This window comes from Suillus subaureus, assembly GCF_016647635.1.
Source record: "Suillus subaureus strain MN1 chromosome Unknown BJ212scaffold_13, whole genome shotgun sequence".
NCBI lineage: Eukaryota > Fungi > Basidiomycota > Agaricomycetes > Boletales > Suillaceae > Suillus > Suillus subaureus.
The window spans coordinates 284,273-310,066 of NW_024538569.1; the positions used below are offsets into that span (position 1 = coordinate 284,273).

General features: G+C 43.5%; 6 protein-coding genes across 6 annotated transcripts; 3 read left to right on the forward strand and 3 right to left on the reverse strand.

Annotated features, from left to right (window-relative positions):
- Positions 1-448: 448 nt before the first annotated feature.
- On the forward strand, positions 449-1,768 carry BJ212DRAFT_1480119 (uncharacterized protein; the record flags this gene model as incomplete). Its single annotated transcript, XM_041340013.1, has 5 exons — positions 449-722; positions 781-1,124; positions 1,170-1,200; positions 1,256-1,398; positions 1,454-1,768. 5 exons carry the CDS (start codon positions 449-451, stop codon positions 1,766-1,768), a joined length of 1,107 nt encoding a protein of 368 aa, XP_041193787.1.
- A 3,099-nt stretch (positions 1,769-4,867) lies between these two features.
- On the reverse strand, positions 4,868-5,508 carry BJ212DRAFT_1480120 (uncharacterized protein; the record flags this gene model as incomplete). The annotated part of the gene is made up of 3 exons (XM_041340014.1): positions 4,868-4,966; positions 5,019-5,360; positions 5,410-5,508. 3 exons carry the CDS (start codon positions 5,506-5,508, stop codon positions 4,868-4,870), a joined length of 540 nt encoding a protein of 179 aa, XP_041193788.1.
- A 3,117-nt stretch (positions 5,509-8,625) lies between these two features.
- On the forward strand, positions 8,626-11,576 carry BJ212DRAFT_1349768 (N-acetyltransferase B complex non catalytic subunit-domain-containing protein). Its single transcript, XM_041335479.1, has 16 exons — positions 8,626-8,849; positions 9,043-9,046; positions 9,119-9,270; positions 9,329-9,361; positions 9,401-9,671; positions 9,721-9,902; positions 10,001-10,182; positions 10,214-10,349; positions 10,404-10,586; positions 10,669-10,683; positions 10,707-10,863; positions 10,911-10,993; positions 11,044-11,118; positions 11,183-11,274; positions 11,296-11,335; positions 11,386-11,576. Exons 2-16 carry the CDS (start codon positions 9,043-9,045, stop codon positions 11,497-11,499), a joined length of 1,719 nt encoding a protein of 572 aa, XP_041193789.1. The 5' UTR covers positions 8,626-8,849; the 3' UTR covers positions 11,500-11,576.
- Positions 11,577-14,453: 2,877 nt separating this feature from the next.
- On the reverse strand, positions 14,454-15,848 carry BJ212DRAFT_1349775 (uncharacterized protein; the record flags this gene model as incomplete). Its single annotated transcript, XM_041335480.1, has 7 exons — positions 14,454-14,682; positions 14,735-14,749; positions 14,776-14,995; positions 15,083-15,247; positions 15,303-15,476; positions 15,572-15,799; positions 15,821-15,848. Coding segments are annotated over 7 exons (870 nt in total), but the record flags the coding sequence as incomplete, so codon positions are not given.
- A 2,793-nt stretch (positions 15,849-18,641) lies between these two features.
- BJ212DRAFT_1299099 (uncharacterized protein) lies at positions 18,642-20,677 on the forward strand (the record flags this gene model as incomplete). Its single annotated transcript, XM_041332794.1, has 11 exons — positions 18,642-18,667; positions 18,700-18,835; positions 18,879-18,920; positions 19,020-19,140; positions 19,404-19,525; positions 19,597-19,640; positions 19,686-19,877; positions 19,910-19,927; positions 20,026-20,281; positions 20,326-20,374; positions 20,427-20,677. The coding sequence occupies 11 exons, from the start codon at positions 18,642-18,644 to the stop codon at positions 20,675-20,677; spliced, it is 1,257 nt and encodes a 418-aa protein (XP_041193791.1).
- Positions 20,678-21,439: 762 nt separating this feature from the next.
- On the reverse strand, positions 21,440-25,104 carry BJ212DRAFT_1299100 (uncharacterized protein; the record flags this gene model as incomplete). Its single annotated transcript, XM_041332795.1, has 12 exons — positions 21,440-21,783; positions 21,927-22,086; positions 22,181-22,243; positions 22,551-22,663; positions 22,862-22,958; positions 23,035-23,229; positions 23,287-23,694; positions 23,827-23,855; positions 23,926-24,269; positions 24,363-24,645; positions 24,752-24,880; positions 25,077-25,104. 12 exons carry the CDS (start codon positions 25,102-25,104, stop codon positions 21,440-21,442), a joined length of 2,193 nt encoding a protein of 730 aa, XP_041193792.1.
- Between the last annotated feature and the right edge of the window lie 690 nt (positions 25,105-25,794).

Genomic DNA, 25,794 nt, shown 5'->3' on the forward strand with positions numbered 1-25,794 from the left:
GGGCATCCTGTCCTTTGGATGTTCTGCCCTCTGTACCCTTGGACATTCTGTCCTCCTAACCCTCGGACATCCTATCCTCCTGCCCTCTGTACCTTCGGATGTCCTGTCCTCTGTACCTCTGGACCTCCTGTCCTCCATACTCTGGACCTCTGGACATCCTGTCCTCCTGTCCTCCGGACCTCCTATCCTTCCATCCTGTTTTCCTGTAGAAGTATTACCTTGCAGTGGGAACTCTCCTGAGCACTTCCTGCGCTCCTCTGGATGTTTCCTGCACTCCTCCAGAAGTCCTCCCGCACTCTCCACCAGAGTAGCCAGCCTCCAGAAGTCCTCCAGACTTTGTTGGACCATCATCGGACTTCCTCTGAAATGAAGGGCACATACTTGGGTAAGGGGCAGTGTATGAGCTGAGGCCAAGCCCCTCTGAGTCAGTCTCTCTCCCTTGAGCAACATGGTTCTTAACAGAACCACATGCAACATTGTACAGACAGGGGACAATGACGGTGAATTCCTTGACATTAACAGCATTGTGCTCAATGAGGTTAGGGAGCAGCAAGACAGTGAGGACAAGGCCACTGCCACTTGCAAAGGAAAAGGAAAAGCAAAGCCTCAGGCTAATGCTTCTGTGATGGACAAGACTGAGCCAAAGCCCCAGGGTAAAGATGAGGCTATGGCTGATGGAGAGCTCAGCAATGTTGAGAGGTCACATTTTGTGGAATTTTACAGTAAGTGTGAGTATTACCTCAATATCATATGGTGTGAAACACAACTGAATCTTCACAGTAAGAGTGAGTGACAAGGGAATTCAGTCAGCTGCCACCACTGTCACTGCATCAAACAATGGTCTCATCAGGAAGGCAGTTATGGAGACAGGAACACCAGCTGAAGCCGCACAGAGTAGTAAGGAGATGGAGGAGAAAGCTGATGATCCCCAGGAGGAACTGTGTGCTGAGACAGCCAGCAATGGTGACTCAGCTCAACATCAGGTTGCACAATGGTCTCTCCCTTCCAGTGGTGCTCATATTGAGTCACCTGCAGGGGGTGTGGATGCAAGGGTCACTGGCACAACAACACTCAGGCAGCCACAGGATGATCAGACCACCACACTCTCTGTTGCTGAGTCAATGGTAGAAGCCCAGATAATGTGACCCCCTGAGGGAGCTGTGATGCAGATTGATGACCCTGCCATTGGCAGCTGCGAAGGTCAGTATCACCTGTCATTAATACTCACAGTGTCAATAACATTTCATGTACCCAGCCTCTGACACAAACAAGGGGTTTGAAGATGCCATAGATATTAATCACCACAACACTGCCACCCAGGGAGAAAACTCCTTCCTTGGTCATGATAAGGATTTCAATGCCGAAATGGACTTGGGCAGCATGCAACATTGTGCTCAGGTGAGAATGTCTCATTGCAAATACACATGTACTCACTGTTGCAATATATGAGCAGGATGACACAGTGGATCACATACTCCAGGAGCAAACTCAGTCTGCCCAGCCAGGGATTGCCCAAATATCGCAACCTATGCAAGATTTGGATGCTGGGTTCAAATGTCACCACAGCAAGGTCTCACCTGAGCAGTTGCCAAGAAAGAGTCCACCCTTTGCCCCACCTCCACCATGCAAAAAGGTAAACTTCAATGCTAAATCACCTGAGTCCTCCACTCCAACTGGTGCTGGTGGCAACACATTTCCTGGCTCTTCAAAGGAGCCCATGGTTCTACTCCATCAATCAGCTGTGCCTGATTATGCTCTGGTACCATGACATGTCCATCCATCTGCTTGTGGATTGCCCAGAGGTCACAGTTTGCATCACTGAACATTGTTGTCTAAGATCTCACAATTATTATATAAGTCATATAGGGCCACATCCTTGGCAGGGCCCACTACCTATTTGTCTAGGTGTTTTTTGGTCGGCTTGTCCATCGTGAGAATAAACTTCGGATATGTGCAAATGTGTTTGGACTCTGTGTTTTCTGTTAGGTTCAATGCTCTCACTCAGTTGTTATGTCATCTACTGAAGCCTTTGGTATTTTTTCAAGTCAAGTTAATGCTATTTGTGATCTTCTTTTGCATCTGGTTGTTACCTTGGTGATCCTTCTCTTGTCCAGTGTGTTTGCTGGAATCATCATAACAATTATGATGAGCTAATAAGTGTCTCAATTCTGTCTCAACATGCTCTTCTTTTGACTGTCATCAGGCTGCCTTCTCGTGGATTCACGTTGACTTCTGATGCTGATTGGTGTGGCTCTGTCTCTGATTTTTAGCACTTTGCTAACACAAGTGCTCACTGCCTTGGCTTTATGCTGGAAACTGGTATTTTTTACAAGGACTCAGTACATATGAAAAAAAAACACCTACTTGAGTGATTGAAGCAAACTGGATCAACTAATGATGAGAATGGTGCATTGCAACATGAACACATATGCTCCTCCGAGTTTTGTGAGACAAATCCAGCTGTTTTGAGGCGAGCAGGTGTATCCATAGTTCCAAATGGAAGTGCAACATGAATTTGTTTGAGGTCTTGATGTCCAAACACCTTGAAGAACTCTCCTGTTATCTCAGTTATCAATGTCAATAAGCTACTACATAACTGCTGCAATGTACATACCTTCACCAAGATCTTCGAGCTCTCAAACGAATGGCTCAAGAAGCCCATTCAGCTGGTCTGTGTTTGGTTCTGTTGGGCCAGGAATGACAAGCAGAAGGAATGTATTTTCACGAAGAAATCAAATCAATCGTGGCAGATTGTTGATAGTGAGCTAGACTGTCCAAGTAGAGTAGTTGGCACATTTCAAAGCTCAGAACCTAGAGTTGACATTAACAGAAGGTAGAGCTACAGAGTTTGAAGATCACATACCAGTCAATGTTAATATGCACTATGATACCACATTTTAGTGACACAAATCTTTGGTGGAGATTTTCGATGTTGATGTCTTTAACCTTCCGATTCCTCTCGTCCTACTCGCATGTCATGCCTGTCAGAACAGAATGCCACATCCAACCATCATAAATGTTGCAGAGTGGCTCATCAAGTGCCTTTGTTGCATACCATTCTTTGTGTGTGATGGGTGGTGCTGGCTCATCATCTCCTTCTTTTCACCAGTGCTGCAGCTTGTCCCACTTCCCTGGATGCATAAGAAGCCTTGCAAGTGCAGTTTCAATGATGTGACTGGCATGACCTTGAAAGGAAATTTTTTTATGCCCTCAGATGTTGTGTGTTTGGTTTGAAACAGCATTGTAGAGCAATCTGGCTCAGCGCAGGTTGGATTGCGTAAGGTGCAAAAGTCAGAGGGATGGTACATTTTCCAGCACGATGGACAAAGAATGTAAGTGGTGATAATCTTGCTGGTGTCAATGCCAAGGAGTTTTTCCATGGTGCAAAGAGTGTGAGCCATGTTATCTAGGTCAAGTTCTGGCAGAACTCCACCAAGGTCTTGATAACATGTCTTGATTGTACTGTGAAGGAGGGTGAGTGTTGCCTCTGAGTCTGCATGTGTTGCATGTCAGTATGCAGCATTGACAAACACGGTCAAGTAGCCATTGAGAAGAGCTGGATGCTCCAATAATGCATGTGGGAGGATATCCTCCCAGCATACTTCCCATTGTGTTGAGGAAAACAATGTCTCTGCGAACAACTTATTTAGTATCAGTGATCCCTGAAGGTGGGACTATATCTTACAGCTTAGATGTTGCAGTGCTAGCCCAGCTTTTCAAGATCATCTCTGAGAGCAGGACATGGCTGTGGTACTATCGGCATTGGGAAATCAGTTCAAAAAACCACATTGCAGCCTGAAGAAAATGATCTCACCTTGTAATACTGAATCAGAGTAGGTTCACGCAGAATCACATACTGTATTGACATTAAACTCTAGTATGATTTGTGGAATGTTCAACATACCAGAGTGATACCAGCTCTTCCCATCCTCATCACAGTATGGGGCAAGTCAATTTCCAATATTCTGAGTCAGGGAGGGTGAGTCACCCTAGAGCGGTGTGCAATCAGGTGTGCACCTAGTACTATGGCAGTCCTGCAGATGTACCATGCATGCAAAAGTCTGGTAAATAGGCTATTCATGGTGAGAGCCTGCAGTTGGGTGCTGGGATGGTGGAGGTGGGGAGGTGCTCCATATTGCAACTGAGGCCATGACATTGAGGGTAAACACAGTATGCAAGCAGGTTGAGAGTGTGCACTTCTGGTGGTATGACAAAGGAGAAACTGCCCAGAACAATTAGACAAATGCTCACATACAATGTGGCATACATGCCAAGAATGGAGCACACTACCTGAAGCAACCTGGTCCTGTATTGGCATCAACCTTGTGGAATGCCAGCCTCTTCAAGGCACCCGACATCACCAGTTGCTGTTTTGGGTCTTCATTCATGAGTTCTTGAGCTATTTCGAGTAGTGCATTGCGATCCCTGGATGGCCTACACAGGAAACACAGCTCCTCCAATGTCTTCCTACAGGACCACAAGTCCATGCAGATCATGTTGTAGAGGCCTTGACCAGGCATGACTTCAGGTGCAAGATATCTGGTGGTGCCAATGACACTGTGGAACATGTGTTCAGTGCCTTTGATGTGTACTGATCTGTTGAAGTCCATAATAGACAGGTGGCCACCATCAGTGGGGAGGAGGATGTTTGGAGGCTTCAGATCCAGGTGCACATGCCATGCTGATGCATGAAGTTAACAGCTTCAAACAGCTGCTTGGCCACAGGCCATAGGTGTGTGTCAGGGTTGGATAGACTGGTAAGGTGGCTGTCAGCCATAGGCATTAATATAACATTACCCCCTTGCACCGGCCAGATTTGGACTGGCAAAATGGTGTAGTTTGAAGGAGATCCAATTCCTGTAAGGTATCACAAGATCTCGATCTCCTGTTGCCCCTCTTTCACGAACTTGAGATATCCTTGTTGAGAATCATCCTCAACATTTGACACCAAGGCGAGGAATGGATACTGTAAGATATATTGTCAGTGTTACTATATTATAAATTGTGGCAGTACACACCCCAAACACAATGAATGACATCTTGTAATGCATTTTTCTCAAAATACCTTGAATATCATCTACATCAAAGATCCTGAGATCATCCTGAGCGCCACTGGCTTCACAATGATCTTCAGAGACTGAGGTCAATGTCATTATCAGTGTTTTGTTGTTCTGAGCCTGTGACGTAAGAGAAATCACCTCGGAAGTGGCAACCTTGATACCACCAAGGCATTTCTTGTTCTTTGGATCAAGTATGCCCCCTAAATTGTCAAGCTCCTGCTTGAGGCTGTACATCTCACAAAGGAATGTGACTGCCTCATTGGCCTTTGTAAGGTCAAAATCTTTCTGGGCAATGAATACCTGACCTCCATGTAAGAAACAAAAAGTGATGACAAACAGAGCAATGGACCTTCCTATCTGCACCAGGCTGAGCAATGATATGTCTTTCAGCAGTCAAATTTGCACGGAGATAAATTACCACAACAAAGAGTTTCACTTCACCTGACATGAAACATTGTCCTGCACATGCAAGAGCAATGCCTTGAACTAGCATGCGGAATTGATCAGACACATTCTTCTGCAAAACTACTTCACAGACAATGAAGGGGCAAAGAAACAGAGTAGACAAAACCATGTAATCACTGGTTGGGCAGAACTTGCACCAGGTGTCATGATTATCCCAAGTATTCAGGAAGATAGGAAATTCCTAAGGCATCTGCCTATTCATGATGGTCAGTTGGGTTGCAACAACAAATCAATTCCACTTACTCTTTGTATTTAAGATGTTCACTGTGGTGGTAAAAGAAGGGTGGGGATATAAAATGCACAGTGAAATTGCTAGCCTTCTGGGAGGATGAGGAGTCGTTCACCAGAAGAGTGCAGTCTGGGTGATAAGAATGGAGGATGCTGAAGAAGGCTGCAAATTCTCAGGTATCCTTCACATCAACAGGGTTGTCCTCAGTGGGCGCGAACAAGGTGGGTTTAAATATGTTATCAAAAAGCGCCTGGTAACTGGAGGCATTTTACAGGTCCCTTGTCGCATCTGGGAGGGGGATGGATCTACTGAATGCGATTAGAGTTGACAGGCTTGAGCCTGGTAACAGCCCCAGAGGGGGGTCTGCAAGAGGTGGCAGGTCCTCATCTTGTACAGTGTATGTATGTACTCAATGCAGTTGGTCCTCTATCTCAGCGATTGAATCTGGTTGTTCTTGGCTATGAATCAGCCAGGTGCCACCATCCAAGTTATATTCAACATCTTGTGTGGTCCATGACTGCAGCTTTGCTACAGTTATTTGCAAGCAAAGAAAAAGTTCTTTGCCTTTCTCACACACATTTCCAATGGGTGGATCTGTCTCCTCTGAGGAAGAGGATGAGAACATCAATTATCAACAGATACAACAGTGGTGCACCTTCAGGCTTGATCACCAAGTAAACATGGTCGTTTCTTGGTTCTGATCCCAGTGCTTTCAAAGATCTTTCTGGTAACACTTCTGTCCAATTGTGCCCATCCAGACATTGTTGGATGATCTCAGCATTGTTCATAGAATTATCATCAGGAACTAATACAGAGTTCTTGAATTTGTAGAACTTGCATTGCTGATACATGATCCTCTTCAGGACTCGAGGTAGTGGAAGATCTTCACGACTCTGCTGTTTGCAGGTACTGACTCGGTGTAGTAAAGTTTGTTCCCCAGCACAGCAAAGAAATCAACTGTGGCTGACTCGTCCCTATGTGATGTTAGTTGGATGCATAGACTCATCAAGTGCAAGTACGAACATTTGCAGATTCTAGCAATGACAAAAATATGTGTGGAGAATGCACTTGGAGGTACTGAGGGTTAGAGGCTTTCTATTGGTTGTGGGCCAAGCACGAACAGCAGGGCAGTGAAGCTTGGGGTATCAATATGGAGGTAAAGTTCACAAATTCTATATCATTACCATTTGATTGATAGATCACATGCCATGCCAAACAAGATGGCACTCTGCTAGATACCGACTTCAAGATTCTTAACCCATAAGCTGAAAAACACTGGGTGATCAGGCTCACAACAGAAGCAACTATATCCATACTCAGCATCAACAGCAGCCAGCCTGCAGTAGGACCAGAGAGCCCTAATGGCACCCCCTACAAACTCATTCTCATCCTAGTTTCTCATCAATCTCATCCTGCAACAGGGCTTCACATTGATTACTGTACAGTACTGAATGTGTACTATCAGTTGTTATACATCTGTTCCTATAATGAAACCAAGAGCCTATGAATGAGATTCTCGCTCTGATCATTGGTCACACAAATAAATCTATCTGCCCCAATATAATTCCCACTGCCTTGGCTTCAAACTTGAACACATTCCCACCATGGTATGCCACAAGGTCCTAAGGCATGGCCCTCTGTATTCCAAGCACCTTCTCGAGATTTGTTGTGGCAAGTGCAAGAGCCATCATAACACCCAAACTTCTCCTTGTTTCATGTTGGTGAGAGTACTGGCTTATAGAACACTGTCCTCTGAAGGGTTCCTATCTACTCCTAGTTGTTGACAGGTACACAATGAAGTTCAGAAGGAAGATCACGGTGTGTTATTTTTGCATATGGCAAATTGATTGAATGGAACTAGTTTGACAGACTAGCCTTTATGATGAGTGGAGACCCTTCTACATCAACTACAATTTATTGAAGCATGAGCTCCTTCTCCAATCTGCCTGACCAATTCTCACCTGCCCTATCTGCATAGTCTTGTACCACCTCTCACAACTGGGACGACCAAGATGAACATGATTTCACTGCCATGCTGAAAAAGGAGCTTGATAAAGTTCATGATTTCCAGAAACAAAAGGTAAAAATGTCAAAACTCAGTTCATTCCTCTGCTTCAGATGACTCTGTTCAGACCGCTAAGCTATCTTGCCATATACATGATGCTGAAAAGGATCTCCAAAAGCTCATTGCTCAAGAATCTTCATCTTCTTCTGAGCCATCTCCCACCCATTGCTCTGACCCAGAATCACACCAAGCATGCCCTTCCAACTATGGTCCCAATGAGGGTTCCAATGATGATGATGATATTGACAATGACCAATCTGATGCATCACTCGAACACCTCTTTCACGGCATTCAAGAAGAAGTCACCAACCTCATAGCAGATGTTCATGACTTGGCACTGTACACCAAGTTGAATATCACTGGTTTTCCCAAAATCCTAAAGGTACATCCATTCATGCTGTCTTGCCTTATGTCAACTAACTCTTCATCTCCATAGAAACACGATGTACATTCCCTACATTTCCTCATGTGTCATCCTTCATTATCATTGTCAGAAAATAATGAACCTTCCACTCAAATCTACATTTATTCAAAACTATCTTGAGGAAAGACCCTTCTATAAATGCAATTGGGACACCTTGATTGTCAAGTTATTCAAGCTCTACAATCTGATCCACACCTGAGATCATCCCATGCAGGGCGATTCAAGCACAGGTGGGAACCAGAGTGTACATCAGATGACAAAGTATTGGGTAATCATCAATCTTCTTCTTCTCGAGTCCATGTTTGTTAACTAGACTATTATAGGTGCATCCACATCATGTCCAACACCATCATATATAGCTGTGGACTGCTTCCACTTGCATCTGATCATCCTGCAGGAGCTCCAACTGTAGGATGAAGCAAACACCTTGCTGGAAAGTGATATTGGGAAGTCAATCTGTTCAGCCAGCCTTGTGTGTAATGAGACTCGCAGGGAAATCTAGTGTGAACATGGTCTATACAAGGATGAGGGGGAACGGGCTCAAGAGAAGATCAAAAACAAGTGAGCGAGCATCAGATGTTACTTTTGATGTAATCTGATTTGTACCAGAATTGGCTGGAGTTTGTTTCAGTGATTGATGCCACTTTTGCTTCAGTGCAAGGGCCTGATATCAGCGAAGAGGGAAAGTGAGAGTGCTCCAAGAACATTGTGAAAACATGCGATTTCTTGACCAAAATTGTCAAGGTAGATGGCTCAAATAACCGTTCTGCCTCCTTGGCACCTTTGGAGCTTGAGAAAAATGTGTTTTCCTATGGAATGTCCTCTGGTATGATGCTTGCCTTGGGACCTCGTGCACTGATTGTGGACTTTGACAGATGAGAGCACTCTGGTTGACTTGATAGAAAAGTACTTCTTCCAGTTTGGCGATAAGGTGTGTTGTTTCAAAGATTTGCATCCTTGTGTAGACCTTGGCACTGATGCGAAATTGCAATGGATAAGTTTCCATGCATCTCAAGAATCCTCCTTTGTGTGTACTGTCTTCTTATATGGGTTTTCCCATGTCCTAAGTTTGTTTGGTAATGTAGGCTACTACAGGTGATCTGCAATGGGTGATAAATGTTCAGAAGTTACAATGAATCAGTCTTACAGCTTCAGAGCTATCCACAGACAAAGAGTTGTATTTGGCATCTACCTATATCAAAGAGTACATGGTGGGACTAGAGTTGGATTCCAGCTTGCCTGTAACTGAACATCAGCCAGCTGATGATATCACAATCCTTATTGGCCATGTGTTTGTCAGCCTGTGGACAATGACCAAGGACAAGAGCTATCTATACAATGCTGCTGTTGTGCTGGAGTTTGCTTTGATGAAGAGTTGTATGTCGTTCCAGATTCAGTTGCTACTTGTATGCATATACCATCTACTTGGTATGTGTTCCTACAGATGTTCTAAGCTCTTATACTGAAGAATTTACAGGAGCCTCATCATTGGCTCTGGACCACTACTGTGCCATAAATATAAAACAAGTCCAAGATGACACTCTTTCCCACTTTCTTCTCACACAGGCATCGACCTTCTCCCTTTCTGCATCTGGGGACCTGACATACCCTTCAGAATGCATAGAATCAAGCCAGATTTATGTCAGTAATTCCCAAGATGTGAGTACCCTTCTTGTATGTTGACCTCTCTCTCATTTTTCATAGACCCTGGATTTCATCATTTGTGCATTCACATCAGAGAAGTACAGTCAGGTCAGATTTTTACACTCTTGTGCTTTCAGGATGGTGATCCCCTACAGATACCAGAATTTGTCTCTTTTGATGACAAGTTGGAGAACTCCCTCCAATGTGATGTCATTAAGCTTGAGCATGTTTGCATGCAGATGACGCATGAGCCTATCAATTCTGATCTGATTGACATGGAGCTGATAGAGCTGAAGTTTGTCTTTGACCGCTGTAAAGGCCTCCAGTGTAATACACATATGTTTTCGACTCCTGTTCTCAATCCACCATGACAACTGGGACTTTGGCATGCTGCCCAATTATCAACCAGCATGCCAGCCTTTGTTGAATGACCAGACCCTGATGTTTGGCAGCTCAACTGGAGTATGCTGTTCATCTATGTCAACACTTGCATTTGTTGACCTTCTTCTCAAACAGCAAGGATGGCTGTGGTATTTTATCAAAATCTACATATGTGCTTTCCAGCATGCTAGTGATCTGGATGATATTGTCAAGGAGAAGCTACTGATTGGTGACCAACCAAAGAAGAGCCCAGAACCAGAAGTCCAACTTCCTCTCAGGGAACATCTAGCTGTCCGAACACCTGAAGAAGCAGCAGAGGTAGGATAATTCATGGTTGAGTCATGATTCACATTAATAATATTATTAGTTGATGGCTGATGAATTGCAACTCATGGAATAGGCCAGTGACTGGCTTGTCCAGTGGTGGTGCTTGCTGAGGCCAACAAGCAGAATGAGCTTAGGACCAGGCTCCCACTTAGGGGTGTTGACCTCAAAGCCCTAAATGGTGACACCAACATCAATGGTCATGCAAAGAAGGACGAAGAAGCTCCTCCTGTGAAGGAACCATCTCAATTGGTAGCACAATTCTTCAAGTGTACGTTCAGTTTTCCTAGGCTGGCTCACTGCTCACTCTTTTCACAGATATGCACACTCACTTCATGCTGTTACAACAGAGCCAAAACCTCCCCTCAGACCTACCACATGTAGCAACACTCACCCAAGAGGTACAGTCTCACTTGAGTTCTAGTCTACGCTTTGTTCACTTTAAGTCTAGGCTTTCCTTCTCTTTGCAGTAGGATCTCATCACTTCAAGACCACATCTGTTGTCAAGATTCACAAATTGGGGGCAGCGAGTGAAATAATAGGCCTTAACAAAAACAAGATGTGTCTAAACTCATCTCATCACATTTCAGCTTGTGCAATTACTCAAGGATATTCGCTTGAAGGCCTGCACAGTACTCAAGACAATGTCAAACAACCTTTTGAAGTTGGGCGAGGTGGCTGGGTTGGCTGAATGATGGAAGAGCTTTATTGAGTCTTGTAAACCAATCACTGACTTCCCGACAGTAGGCATGTGCTTTTGATTATCAGATCATGATCTGACACCATTCATTAGCTGCATCATGATTTTGTGCTCAATATTGCAAAGAGTGTCAGCAAGTCACGCAAAAAAGTACTCAAGGGCATTGGTAAAGGAATGGTCAAGATTTGTACCAATTATGGCCAGTAAGCCGGCCCTCCATTTTCGATACTGACATCACATATTACTTTCACCTACACTGCTCCCCACTCACTACTCATGCTACTGCCACACTACATACTTAGGTTTGTTGAATGTAATTGTGACATATTGAATTATGTCATGGAATATGCATGACTTGTGACTCTATGCATTTCTCTTGTCTGTGCCATCATGATAAATTTGCTCACTAAAAGAACACCAATGAGATGAGTCAATGTAAGCAGTCATACTATCCCTGAAAATCCCACTTATTAGGCTGAGAAGTCAATGACTACTATGGAAACAGTGGTGCTGGAGGTGGAGGTGGATTCATGACTGGTAGATCGCCATATGGAAGTGCAAGTGGTAGCCCAGGAGGAGCCAGTCAAGTATGCTGCATATGATCATTCTGATTCTCTCCTAAACTGAGCACAACATAGAGAACTGAGATAGCCCACTCCTTACGACCTCTGACTGTACTTCAGCTCCTAAATGCAACCCAGGTGCATTCAGATGCAGAGTGGATGCTGGATGATACAGAATTCAGCCAGGTAATTTTTTACATCTATTTTTGTGTAGCTAGCTGGTTGAACTGCAAATTTACAGGTCAACATTGTCAGCTATGTCATTTCAATACAGAGCCAAGCCACCAACAACTTATACTGGCTCGACAATGGCACAGGTCACATCAAAGCCCAACATTGGATTGACTCCTCGATAGAAGAGAGTGGAACAGGATTGAGTGCCATCACATAAATTTCTTCCTCCACAAGCCGCAGTGAAACTAATGTGAGGACAGTACATTGCACCAAATTATGATATCACTGATCTGATCTTCATGAGCAGCCCCCTTGTGCTGGACAAAATCCAAAAACAATTCCACAGGCCCAGGCTGCCAGATCCCCAGCAGATGGAGGCTGTTAAGAATCATGCTCAAAGGAGAGAGAGACTGACTCAGAGGGGCTTGGCCTCAGCTTGTACGCTGTGCCCCTTACCTGAGTATGTGCCCTTCATTTCAGAGGAAGTCTGATGATGGTCCGACAAAGTCTGGAGGACTTCCGGAGGCTGGCTACTCTGGTGGAGAGTGTGGGAGGACTTCTGGAGGAGTGCAGGAAACATCCGGAGGAGTGCGGGAGAGTTCCAGAGGAATGCAGGAAATGCTCAGGAGAGTTCCCACTGCAAGGTAATACTTCTACAGGAAAACAGGATGGAAGGATAGGAGGTCTGGAGGACAGGAGGTCTGGAGGTATGGAGGATGGAACGTCCAAAGGTATGGAAAGCAGAACATCCAAAGGTATGGAGGGTGGAACGTCCAAAGGACAGGATGCCTGGAGGTATGAGGGACAGGAGGTCTGGAGGTCTGGAAGGAATAGGGGCTACATCGGATGAAGTCCGATGCAGAAGCAAACAGAGGTAGACTACCCTAAGGTAGAGTTGGAGGGACAGGAAGTGGACCTAAGTCCAGAAAGAGGGTAAGTGCCAGAAAGGCAAGACTCCAGCCTAGGGAAGCAATCCCTAGACTTGGGACAGAGACATAGGGGACAAATCTGAAGGTCCAGAATTCCGGCCTAGGGAATCCTTCCCTAGGCCTTATGGAAAAGGACAAGACTCAGATGGACTGAAGTTCAGAAGATGATTGGCAAGTGGAACAGGATCTAAGATGAGAGAGCAGGAACTAAGATGATATTCAGACTGAGGACTCTACTGTAGTTGTACAGGGGTTATATACTAGAGGCTATCTGAGAGGATCAGTAAGCAAAGGAGTAAGGCTATGTACGAGCATGCGGAAACACATTGGTAAGTAAGACGGAATATAAGTAAATGAACTTGGAGATGAAACTAGTACAAGGATCAATCAGCAAGACAGAAAGAGAGATAACCGAGAACCGGAAAGGCAGAGATGCCTAAATGGGGATAGGCGCAGGATCTCGGATAGAGGGCGGGAATAGGTCTGGAGATAGTAACAGTTAATATCCGGAGGTCCGGAGATCCAGAAGGCAGGGCGGAAACAGGACTGAGATATGTGAGGTGATGGATGTAGTCTAGAATCCAAGAGGAGGTAAAGTCTGGATGTCTTGCTGGATGGAATGTGTGTAGGGTGGACAGGATAGGGGATCCAGGAATGAGTTGGATATGGGGTCCGGAAATAGGTCCGGAAAGCGTGGGAATATGATGGGATCTATGTCTGGCATATGGGATATGACAGAGGCTCTGCATACACAGTTCAGTCGCATTCCCCCGCTATGAACAACAGCCAATATTTCCATTTGCCAAAGTTGGAATATACAATCATAACGTTCATGCTGAACCAACCTTCTAATGAGGAAGGTGTGCATGTTGGTTCTATTGCATGTGCTGTCAGAGGTAGCACTGTCACAATCAAGTATGTCTCACAGTCTCCAGTAATGCATTAGATAAACTCATGGATGACAGCCTTGTCTTTACTACTATTGACAATTCACACTTCAAGGCTGCTGATTGATGAACCTACCATGGTCATGTACTTTTGACAATGAAAGTCGCTTGCAAGTACTTATGTAGTGTTAAAGCTGCCAAGATTGTTGTTTGATTCCTTGAATCCTGATTGATGTAGGCATTTGTTTTTTTTCTGCAAGACAAGTAGTAGTTACCTCAAAATGGAAGGATGGTCCATTGTAGTAAATACTAAACATTGTTACACAAGCTTAGCTAAAGGGTCTTCAAACTTCGAATTGCTTTAGGCCCCAGGCCCAGTAGACGTGTTAATCAGTAAGCTGGAAATGGTTTCAACATATCTCCATAGTGCCCACAACAATGGAAGACTGCAAGCCTTTGCTAGTGGGAATGATAGTCATCAAGTCATCTGAAACAGAATCAATCAGACCGATCACAGTCTACCAAGTGTTGCAGGTGAGATGCTTACCCAACCATAAGTGAACTGAGGGAAACTTCAGATGGTCAAATATTACTTTATATAGTGAATAATCCATTGGTGCATCAAAGCATTTCTTCAGAGCATGCCTAAGAGCATGATGTTTGCAATATTAACCCATGTGCAATGTGTGTGGGACAACAAGTTTTGACAAGATGAAAGACCAAATGAAACAGCAGTGCCAGGCTGGTTTGTCTACCAAACAACCCACTCTAACAGACCTTGAACTCTGTCACCCGCTCTACTCCAACTCATGGAACCTTGGTATTTCAGCATCAAACCTAAGTGCAGGTGTGAATACAATTGAAATGGGTCGCGTGTTGATAGACACACCAAGTCCAGTCATGTCTTGTTACTAGTTTGTGATAAAGAACACCCACTCATGAATTGCCAAAGAAAACAAATTACTGGGAACCAAATAATTGTAATAGAAGATAGTGGTCACAATGAGTTTGGTATCCATGTTTGGTACACTGAGACTGGTGAGAGTGGATGGCTCGGTCAACATTGTCCAATGGTTCTGGGTTGAGGGGTCCCATGAAAATTGTTCTGAGGATGGGGACAATGTTGTACAGGGCATACTTCCTGATGTATCTAGCTAAACAGTCCAATAGTGACAATCACCAACCCATCATGCCATGTTCAGGAGGAATGGAGATTCATAGGGCTGTGCAAGATCACCTGGCCTGAACACTGAATAGGCTCTCCAACCTCTCTTGATATACTTTGCAAGGACATCTGGGTGGTGCCTCAATCCAGGGATTTTGAGTGCACTTCGGTCCTTGAATGTTGCAATTGGGTAGAATGAATACACTGCATAGAAGGTAATGATATTCATAACACAAGCTGAAACCAAGAGCATCAAACCTTGTGTGAAAGAAAGGGAATGGTTTGGATACACTTGAGTGATATTTCATGATAGTATCAATGGGGTTATAGGTTGTCTGGATAACTTGAATCCAGAACTCCACATGCTCTCTGTCTATAACTACAAACCATTTGAAGGTGTAGACTTCAGCAATGTTAGAATACTGTGCCAAGCATACTTCTTCTTCTTCCTGTGGTGGGTCCAGGACTCAGATTCTCAGGATTGTGCCATCCAATCAGGTGAAACCTGGTTATGCCAGTCCTCTACTTAATACCTGTGTGGTTCAAACTAATACCCAAAACTCTTGATCCACTCTAGCACCTCGTAAATGTGACCAGGGTGAGAATAAATGTCAAGATCTGACTTGGGGTAGAAGGTACAGTCCAAAAATTGAAGTGCATTTGATCCTGAAATGATGAGTCCAGTTTGTGCTTGGAGAGAGCAAAATGAGAGGGGATCCAGAAAATAACAAGATAGATGTTGATTGACATTGTATGTGTCCTGGAAAAAATGAGTTACTGCTTTGTGTACTATGAGTCACATTATGTGACATGTGTGTGACAGCTGCACCCATATGACCTTGAAGCTATGTAACTTGCCTATGGAACTTGCGAAAGCCAGACAAGTGGTGTTATGAACTAGGATAGTTATGACAATAGCAGCTTAATAAGAGTGACAGCTAGAGTCGGTTCTAGACCTTCCAAATGCAAGGGTCATAAGACAAGGCAAGGAGAGTGTCCTCGACTTGAATATCAATGTTCGGGTGACTTAAGATTGGAGGTCTTAAGTGAAGGAAGTTCCAGGTAAAACCTAGTAAGATTAAGTGCAGAACTACAGCATACCAGGTGGACTATATATAGTGAACTACAGGTGCTTTAGGGCAGGCATGGGATTGAAGATGAGTCAGAGATAGTAAGAATAGATCACCTAGCAATGGCAATAGTGATTGTGGTGTAATACAATATGAGTCAGAGATAAGACAAGTCAGAGATAAGTCTAGCAGTGGCGATATGTAGCACATGATGTAATACAAGGTAATTGTAAGAGAAAATGAATAGGGGCGTACATTGACTGTAACATTACCCCTCATTTAGTGACAAATTCGCTGACTTTAGTTGTTCTGGTTAGCCCAGTAGACAGGGTCAGTATCATAGTTAGGATCCAACGGGTTGTCCTGCTCTTCAGTAATGGACAATCAACCAGTGATCATGTTGTTATTCCACTGCAAGTCTTCAGCTATTTCTTCAGCACAGTAGATAGTGTCCTGCTCAGTTTCCCAATGGGAGAGAGCTTCATAAAAACCCAGATCAGTCCAGATCAATGGGATAACCACTTCACCCTTCAAGTCTTTACAGAAGACCAATAAGTGACCGGGTGTGTATGCCTTGCAAACTCAGCAATAATAGTTGGGGCATTTCTTATGATGATGGCCAGTGACATGGCAGTTACGACACACAACATTGTCAATGGTTTCTACTTTTACAGTGGTGATGGTAGGGGACTGCAGTGGTAGTTATGGGGATCTAGAGTGTTGTTTGCGATTTCTAACAGTGGGTGAGACAGATGGTTCTCGCTTGACTCGAGATGATCTTCATCTTGTGGGGTATTAGCAAGTAGTAGGTGTGATAGGGGTAGGAGCAGGAGAAGCTGGTACAAAAGGTACAACAGCAGGATTGAGAACATTATTCATACACTCAATGGTAGGTGATGGAAGAACTGGCGGTGGGATGGGGGTTGCAATGTGTGGAGATGGGGGTTGTGCAACTGGGTTTGTGGTGATTTGTTCAGTGATGATATGGATAGCCTCTCTGATAGCTTCTTTAGTACTAGAAGGCAACAGATGGATTGCAGTATTGTGAATGCGTATGTGAAGGTGGTGGAAGATGGTTTTGTGAAGATCATCATCAATGAGGTTAGCTGTTTGCTCAATGAGACTGGCAGATCTGATGATGTTGATGAGGAGTCCACTAGAGATTGCTCCAGTTTCTCCTAAGCGTTGATCCATCTCAATCATGCATTGTGGGAATGTGATGGCAGATTCAAAGAGGGTGTTATTCTTGATTTCATCAAGGATAGTGAAGTAATCAACAAGGGACAAATCACTGGATAAAGTGGTTTCAGTCAAGGATGGGGAGGCAACATTTTCAGAGGCGAGGTTCATAGCAGTGGTAAGGTGTCGAAGGTGGAGTAGGCAGTGTTGTAATCTTTCAAAGGAAGAGGTCATTGTTTCAGGGTTATAATTGGTGAGTTTTCTTATATGCAGAGAGGACATCTGAGGTGTTACTGAGATTCTCTTCTGGGATCCATTTGTTGCTGGCAGAGGAATATCCTTTCCAGGATACCAGATAGTGTCTTCATTTACCTGTGCCTTTATGTGATAGGATAGTGTTAATTTCATATTCTTCTTTGTTATCTATGATGTCTGGGGGAGGGTCATGGAAGTTCAGACCATGGATTTCAGTTTTGTGATAGGAGGATAGCTCAGAAGTGTGGAACATGGGATGAACCTTCCATTGTTCTGGTAGTTGGAGTATGAATGTGATTGGAGAAAGTATGGCTTTCACTGTAAAGGGACCATATCACTTTGGAGTGAGCTTCTTTGATGGTAGCTGTGTGATGAGGTTCTTTCCTGACAACCAAACCTTATCACTGACCTTCCATGGTTGATACTTCTTTCCATATGATCATGCAGCCATGCGCTGTATTGCTAGGTTATGGCAGGAGATAGCTTCTTCTCTTATCTTTTGTAGAAGGTGGAGTTGTTCTTCCATGGCAGGAATGGTGGAATTGGGTAGAACGTGAGGTAGAGCTCTGGGCTTGTATCCCATCATAAGGAAGAATGGTGGTGCATTGCGGGAGTCATGTTTGCAGTGGTTGTGGACAAATTCAGACATGGGAAGGTGTTCCACCTAATCTAAAGCAAATGACAAGTCACCCTCAGCTGGCAAAAATATATCTATGAAGCTTAAATGATACACATTAGCACTATTAGTACCATCACCAAATTATCTTTCACTCCCACACATTACAACCTCCTTCATCATCCCTCTCAGGCTGGATCCATATTTAACTTCATACATTCATGCTTGTTTGATTTCTCTTCAATCCATCCAATTGAAGATTGGTAGGAAGCAGAATCACTGTTTCCTCAAAGACATTCCCATGTGAAAGCCACATCAGCAAATTTATGCAGATTATTGTGATGCTCAATGTTATATTGCCTTATATATATTCTCATCTGTTCACTGATGATAGTATGACCATGATGGGATACTCCAACAGGCTCACCCGGCACTGAATATCTTGAGAAGGGCAATCAGAACATTCAGAATCAAAGCTTGTCAGCTCTTGCTTCACTTTCAACACTGCACAATGTCACATCAGATCCAGATATGGTGGTAGGTGACTGTATACTTGAATGGGCTGATAGTAACCTTGTCAAACTACCTTTGTTGTGGGAAATCAGTTTCTTTTTTCAGGGTTCACACACAGTCCAACACCCTGATTCCCCAGGTCACCAAACAACAGCCGAGGGAGCACTATATGGCAAGTCACCATTCGTTCATGTAATATAATTCTTCATTGTATAACTAATAGGATACTCACTAGCTACATGTGATCTTACTCTCATCAGATGTCCAATATCCTGGAGTGAGTGTCATGCAGCGATGGATGGAGTGCAATAGCCGCTATGTATCTTACATAACTCCTTGGAAAAATTGTTACTTTTTCCATGCTATGTATGCAAAGCCTGATTTCATCATAATTGATATCATCAACAAAGTGAAGCTCCTCATTGTTGAGAAAGGCCATTATCAGGATCTGCTCTCAGCACTTGAGGAAGCAGTTTCTGGTGCTAACATACACCTAAGTGATAACGACTTGGATGCTATAGTGTCCCTTATGCATGAAAATGGGACATGATGGTTCAAAGCATGACTGGAGGATGGCTTACCATATCATTTAAAACCAACAGACCTTAAGGATGACATGGTGGTAGCCAGGCATAGGGTGTAAGATGAGCTTATAGAGTGGGGAGTTCTTGATAACAAGGCTAGTGACATGGCAGAGGTGTGGTGTAGTAAAGTATGTACCTATTATTTTATGAACAATTCTGCTAATATCATCAAACAGTTTCAAGCTGTGGAGTCACAAGGACGCATGATGGGTCATTGGTCAATCTCTGCATGCCCTTGGTGTACAATAAGCAAAAGGACACTGCAAAAGAGAAGGGCATTGTACATTTTTTCAACAAAGTGAGTAGCATTCTATGTGTTGAACTTACAAGATGTGATTGATTTGCTTGATATTCACCAACATTGTTCAGGGCAGTACTTGGATTGACAAAATCATTGCCAACCACCATGGCAGGTCAGCCCTGCTGAAACTTCATAAATGTACTTGGCTTCACACCAGCAACACTTTCATTCATCCCCAAACTGGTGTGAACATGGCTGCTCCCATCAGGCCAGGTTGTTGCAAGCCTGACACTGTATTGATGGATACCACAAAGCCTATCAACTCCATTGAATGGGCAGATGTTATTTCTGTGCTAGAGATCAAGTATTATAACACCAAGGTTCTCATGGAGCAAGCAATGGAATATATGTCAGATCATGTGACTCATTCTGACAAATCAGATCAATTGGTGGTACTTTGTGAGTCTGCTCTTGTTGCGTGCTGATCTCTTCGTATGTACCTACACTTGGGGAGGATTGTCTGTAACTCTTCCTATCAACATCTATTATGACATTAGCAAATTCCTTAATTGCATGGCATGGTTCAAGCATGCTGACTTGGAGTTCCTGGGTTATGACAAGTCTATTGTAAGACACAGCAGTGGCTTCAAGATGGCCTTGAAGGGAGAATCTGAGTCAGCACATGAGACTATTGCTGATGTTGTATCAGTGATTTACAATAGCAATTCTGCCATTGGCCGATCTACCAGGGTCCTGGGCCTTACCTACCAACCCTCCTCCACTACTGAGACAGACCACTTGATTGTGAAGGATGTGTGGCAGGACATCTAGCTCACTCAGATGGAGAAATTCACAAGTTGCTGGAGGATAGTGGATGTATCAATGAGACTTGCAAGCTTTTAGGCAGTAAGTCCAACCTAGATATATGATGCGCATGTTGACCTGATTGACACAACAGGCAAGTTACCTGAACATATTTCTAAAATGCCTGAAGAGGCCAAACTTACAGAAGAACTGTTCCAGTCCTGGGGCATCTGGCCAGAATGGGATGATTTGAATCCTGAAGGGATGTGCTCCTGGCATCTACCCATATGGGATGACTGGTTCTCTGTGGAAGCTCTTGAGATGACAGATGGAAATAATGGCCACCAAGCTTTAGACAGTGTGCCTGTCATTCTGCAGGATATGACTATAGACAGCAACCTATGAATCCACCATCACACAGTATTTTACACCCCAGCCATCAAATGCACTTGGTTCTCTTATTGCTGTGAGTTTTTACATGGTGTGTTGGATTCACCACTGGGTGAGCATGTAATCTCTGCTGAGTCTCCTGTCTCATCTAGTCCACTGTGGCCAAGTTCATCAAAGAAAGTCACACAGACAAGGAAAACTTCTGTGAAGGGCGTCCATCCAAGCTCACCTCTACTGATTGGCCACAGTGGACTTGGATACTCCAGTTCTAGAGGAAATTTGACAAGCAGAGAGGCCAGAATAGGAAAGAGAGAGGATATTATCCCTTTGAGCAGGGGGGGTGGCTTTCATGGTGAATATAACCATGACATATGGAAATTTTTGGTTTGTATAGTTAGATATGGTTTTAAAATGACATAATGACACCACTTTATAATTTATTTAATGGTGGCATGATTGTTATGGTATCATAAATGATGATTTATATAGTTTTGATATGTGCTCAAAAAACTGTCCGCATGAGTCACAACAAGCATTTTCAAGTTTTAGATGTAACATGGTTTCTGAGACATAGAGAGGTGATCTATTTTGGAATGCTAACAGGTCACACATCACTCTGTCCAGACCTCAGTATTACCTCATTTTCGAACCATTCAAGATTGGAACAGAGCACCTGATACTCACCACTATCATATGATTTTGCCCAATGAACTTCACTAAAACCACTATCTACAGTTTATCATTAGGCTAGCTACTTGATAGGGAACATTGCATTGTCTAACTTTTGTTGATAATCATACATGTATCAGCGCAATTAAATTTCTTCCCTTCCATTGTGGTTATATCTTCCTGGTCCTTCCTGGCAGACATCATTGTATGAATGCTCCCCATGAGGTCGCCTCGTATCACAGTGAACTTCTTGTTTTTTCCTGTTGGTAGTTCTGGTAAAAGATATTTGATGGGAATTGGATCCTCCTTCATCCCCTTATTTTTTGTTCTGGAGGAATACCTGATGAAGATTTCACTATCTTTCACTGGTCCTTCCTGGAGGAGAAATGGGTCCAGGGCAACAGTGTCAACGATCTGGTTAAGGTAAGATCCCCAATCAGATGATGGGTTTGCTACATGCATTTTCAGGTGCCAATTATAGCACAACTCAGCAATCAGGGGATTGTGTAAAATTGCAGTGAGATTGTCTGCTGCAATTGATGAGTGACTACACACACAATGTGAAATAAATGAAGCATACCAGAAGAGGACACACTTGCACTGGGAGGATGCAATTGGCATTCTTCCCTGTCAGCCTTGTTAAATGACCAAGCATCAGATTGATCATTATGGAAGCCTGCAGATGATGGATACTGATCTATCACTAACAAGTTGATGGGGGCATCCCATACTGATACTTCTACAGCAGAAATGGTCTGATCAACATGTGAGATATCAGGAGGAGGAGAGTGATGAGGAGTTTGAGGTGGTATAATATGTGGAGGCTGGATGAAGGAACCTCGAGCTAACCTGAGAAATTCCCTTAGCTGACACAGAGGCAAGTAAACACCAGTGAGCAGAACACCCTTCCAGCTGCATGTATGCATGAGTAGCAAATAAATTGAAGTAAGCAAGGTGTTTTCTGACGTGACAACATGAGCTCATGAGAATTCTTGCTTTCAACCTTGAACTGCAACCACACATGTGTCCTGTGAGAGCAAATGCAAGGTCCCTCGGAAGGATTTCATAGGGCCTTGAATAATGAATACTTCCTTGCCAAGAAGGTGCCACATGGGATCATGATCCACCTGCCCACCAATTCTTGCAACATGCATTATGGAGGTGGTGAACTATGATCGTTATTATCAAACTTGGATTGATAAAATCAATGAGAACTAACCTCTTTTAATCTCCTGTCTTTGAATGTTAATGTTTTGTCATCCAGATTCACATGCAGTACCATCCCCGATGCACAGAGTGGGTCACTTCTAATGACTTGAATGATATCGCCAGCTATGACATTGTATCCGCACTCGTGAGTATGTCAAAGGGTGGTCGGGTTGGGATTGAAGGCCGTCATCCTTATCAGAACCCAGATGTGTTGATGTAATGAATCTGAAAAGAATGCAAGTGTCTGGCTCTTCATTTCGACTTTGGAGATCACCCCAAATTTGTGTGCATATAAGCCCTTGGTTACAACAACACAATCACCTTTCATCAGGGTGTCATGGTTGTGTGATACATTTATGAAAACCCATCTGCTAATGTCCCTAACAAATGTCCCCAACAAATCAATTGCAATGGTGAACTGATATAAATATTAGTGATGATAATACAATAGTTGATAAATCACTTGCTTCAAATTCGGATGACTGGTGGAGTACATCAACCATAGTCTCGTTGACTTGAACAACCATTCCAGTTTTTCCTTTGAGTTGTGAAGTCACTGAACTGCTGTCAAGCACATGAACACCACCCCCCACACAGAATTTCCTTTCAAGATTGGAGATGGCAAACATAATTGGTTCATGTGAGATTTTCTTAATGTGCACAGATTCTTCCATGTATGCTGATGCTGACTGGGTGCACATGTCAACACACTGAATTTTCACAGTGCAGCCAAACATCTCCCCCACCATAACTATTACTAAATCACCTTCCATCCAATGTTGTGCGGCATATGCATGCAATGTAGATTGCATGAATGCAGGATTACATCTTGACTCCTGGTGAAGCATAATGCTCTCTGGAGCAGGAATTGGAATCTCAAAAACTGCATTTCTGTGCAGTTTGAGTGCCAGAAGGCCATGGAGGTAAGTCTTGTTGCGACCCACAGAGCTTAAGATGTTGTTGGGAGGATTATATAGGTGCAGCACATGGGAGTCTTTCCTGACTTCCCACCCTGGTACCTCCCTGGATGTGACCAACAGCATGATGGTATCAGTTTGTGGATCATATGAATGTGTGTATCCTATGTCATGCTGATATTGACCACATATGGGTTGATACCAGCCAGGGATTGTCAAGTTGCATTTGCTATGGATCTAATCCTCCCGAGGAACAAAAATAACATCAAAAAAGCAGTTTGTGTGAGTGGAAGGTCATGCCTTCCTTATGATGATGGTATTTTTGGCCTTGATGCACAGACAGCCCAGGAGTATTGAATGCATGTAGACCTTGAAACCCTTGCTTCTCAACTGCATGGCTAAAAAAGATGTTTTTGAAACTAAAAAACAGTGTTAGATATAACAAATTGATAGGAGATATTTACTTACAAGGCATGGTGATAAGCCAGGTTGGAAGGTCACGTGCTGATGCCATCCCATCATCATGTGCACTTGACACTGGCTTTTCAAATACTCCTATTCCTCTAGAAGATTGGTCTGAGACTGCTGCAGACACTGCACTTGAAATACTTTCAACTACATGGAATGCTCGTGTGTCAAATATTTTGAGTCTTGCCTCACATGTAACAGCATCCACGATCACATCCAATACTGACTCCCAGTACGCCAATGATGTTGGGTTATCTGTGAATTCCACCTCCAGAAGGTGGTATGCATTGCTAGAGCTGATTTCATCTTGAATGAACTGCTTGATAGTCTGGCGTGCAATCTCACTGGAGGAAGGAACTGGTTGTGATGAAGCATTGACTCATGATGGCCCAGAGCTTGAGGTAAATCTGCTCTCAATATCTGCTACCTTGTCGAACCAAGCATATGCAGATTGATGGATTGACCCCCTCGAGGGGGCCACAACTTTCCCTGGCAAGATATGCTGAGCTTTGATGGTGCAAAGATTTGCCAAAGCCTGGACATTGTCTTCATTGGCTGAGAATAATGCACACATTGCTTCTGTCCAGTCCTCTTCATGATATTGAGAGCCCAGGTGTGAGACAAGTTTGGCTTCCATTTGAGGAAAGTTCATCTCTGAGGTGAGGTACTCCTCTAGGATGTCCCATGCTGCTTTGTCTTGCAGAGGGTACGATAATGTTGCTACAGTGTGACCATCCTCAGGATCATGGTCATTTATAAAGGAACAGTCTTCTGCACAGGAAGATGAGGACCCCACTGGAAATGGAGACAATATACAACAACTTACCATCTTCATCCTCTATACCCTTGGTTTCCCCACCCTCCAGATTGATGTCTGCCTCTGTATTGAGGTACCTTCTTGCATCGATGTATTTAGTGTGCTTGATGTGCACTTCTGGAGTGATTGCAGGAGTCACTGCTCATTTGGACATTGATCCGATGAGTGGGGTCAGCTTGCTACTACTGTAACTCTGAATTCTATATTAATTGTGTGGGTATATCCTAGCCTTTTTTGCCTAGGTCATTTCTAATACTATCAAACACTATGAGTGTCTGAACTAACTAGTAACTAGTTGAGAGAGAAATCAGAAAGAAAAGTCCTTGCACTTGACCATTGAGCCTATTTGTAGTGAATCCCATTTTGTGGTCATTTTCTCACAGTGATTAATGCAAACACCATAACACAATGACATGGACTCAACTGTGGACAATGGTGCTCTGTGGAATAAGGAGGCAAACTAGACAACTCATTCAGTGTGCAAATGTGAGGCTTGAGCGATAATCTTATGTAATACAGGTAATACAGTACTATGACAAAATTACCAAAATGCTACAAGTCCATAAATAACCAAAAAGATGAAAAGCTCGCATGGAGGGGAAAAGAGAGTAGAAAGACTTGGAATTCACCGCCTAAGTAGTGAATTCGAGTCAGTCAAAGCTCCAACAGAACTTGCCACTCATGGCTTTGGGTATCTCCTGTGGAGTTGTAATTCTCCCATGCACTACTTAAGACTTGAAACCTTATTTTCTATACTTTCTTTTTCTATCAACTCATCACATCAATGATAGTCTTACATACTATAGTTTCGATGTAGTCTTTGATTTCATGTGGTATTGATCTTACTGCATGATAACTCCATGTTCCAGTTGATTTTGTGCTATTGCAGCATTGACCATTGGTTGATTCATTTACATTTAATCATAGTTCACTGGTGCACCACCAGCATAACATATGTTACGAGCATTGGCACTGAGGTAATAATGGCACATGGTCCAATGAAATCCTGTTGAGGCACATTGCATTCACTCTCCCAGGAAAAATGCAAGATT

Bases quoted from the DNA above. Each gene is read 5' to 3' on its own strand.
- BJ212DRAFT_1349768 (XM_041335479.1), top strand. The intron at 9,271-9,328 runs GTGTGTACTGTC...TTGGTAATGTAG, and splicing joins CATCTCAAGAATCCTCCTTT to GCTACTACAGGTGATCTGCA. The intron at 9,672-9,720 runs GTATGTGTTCCT...AAGAATTTACAG, and splicing joins ATGCATATACCATCTACTTG to GAGCCTCATCATTGGCTCTG.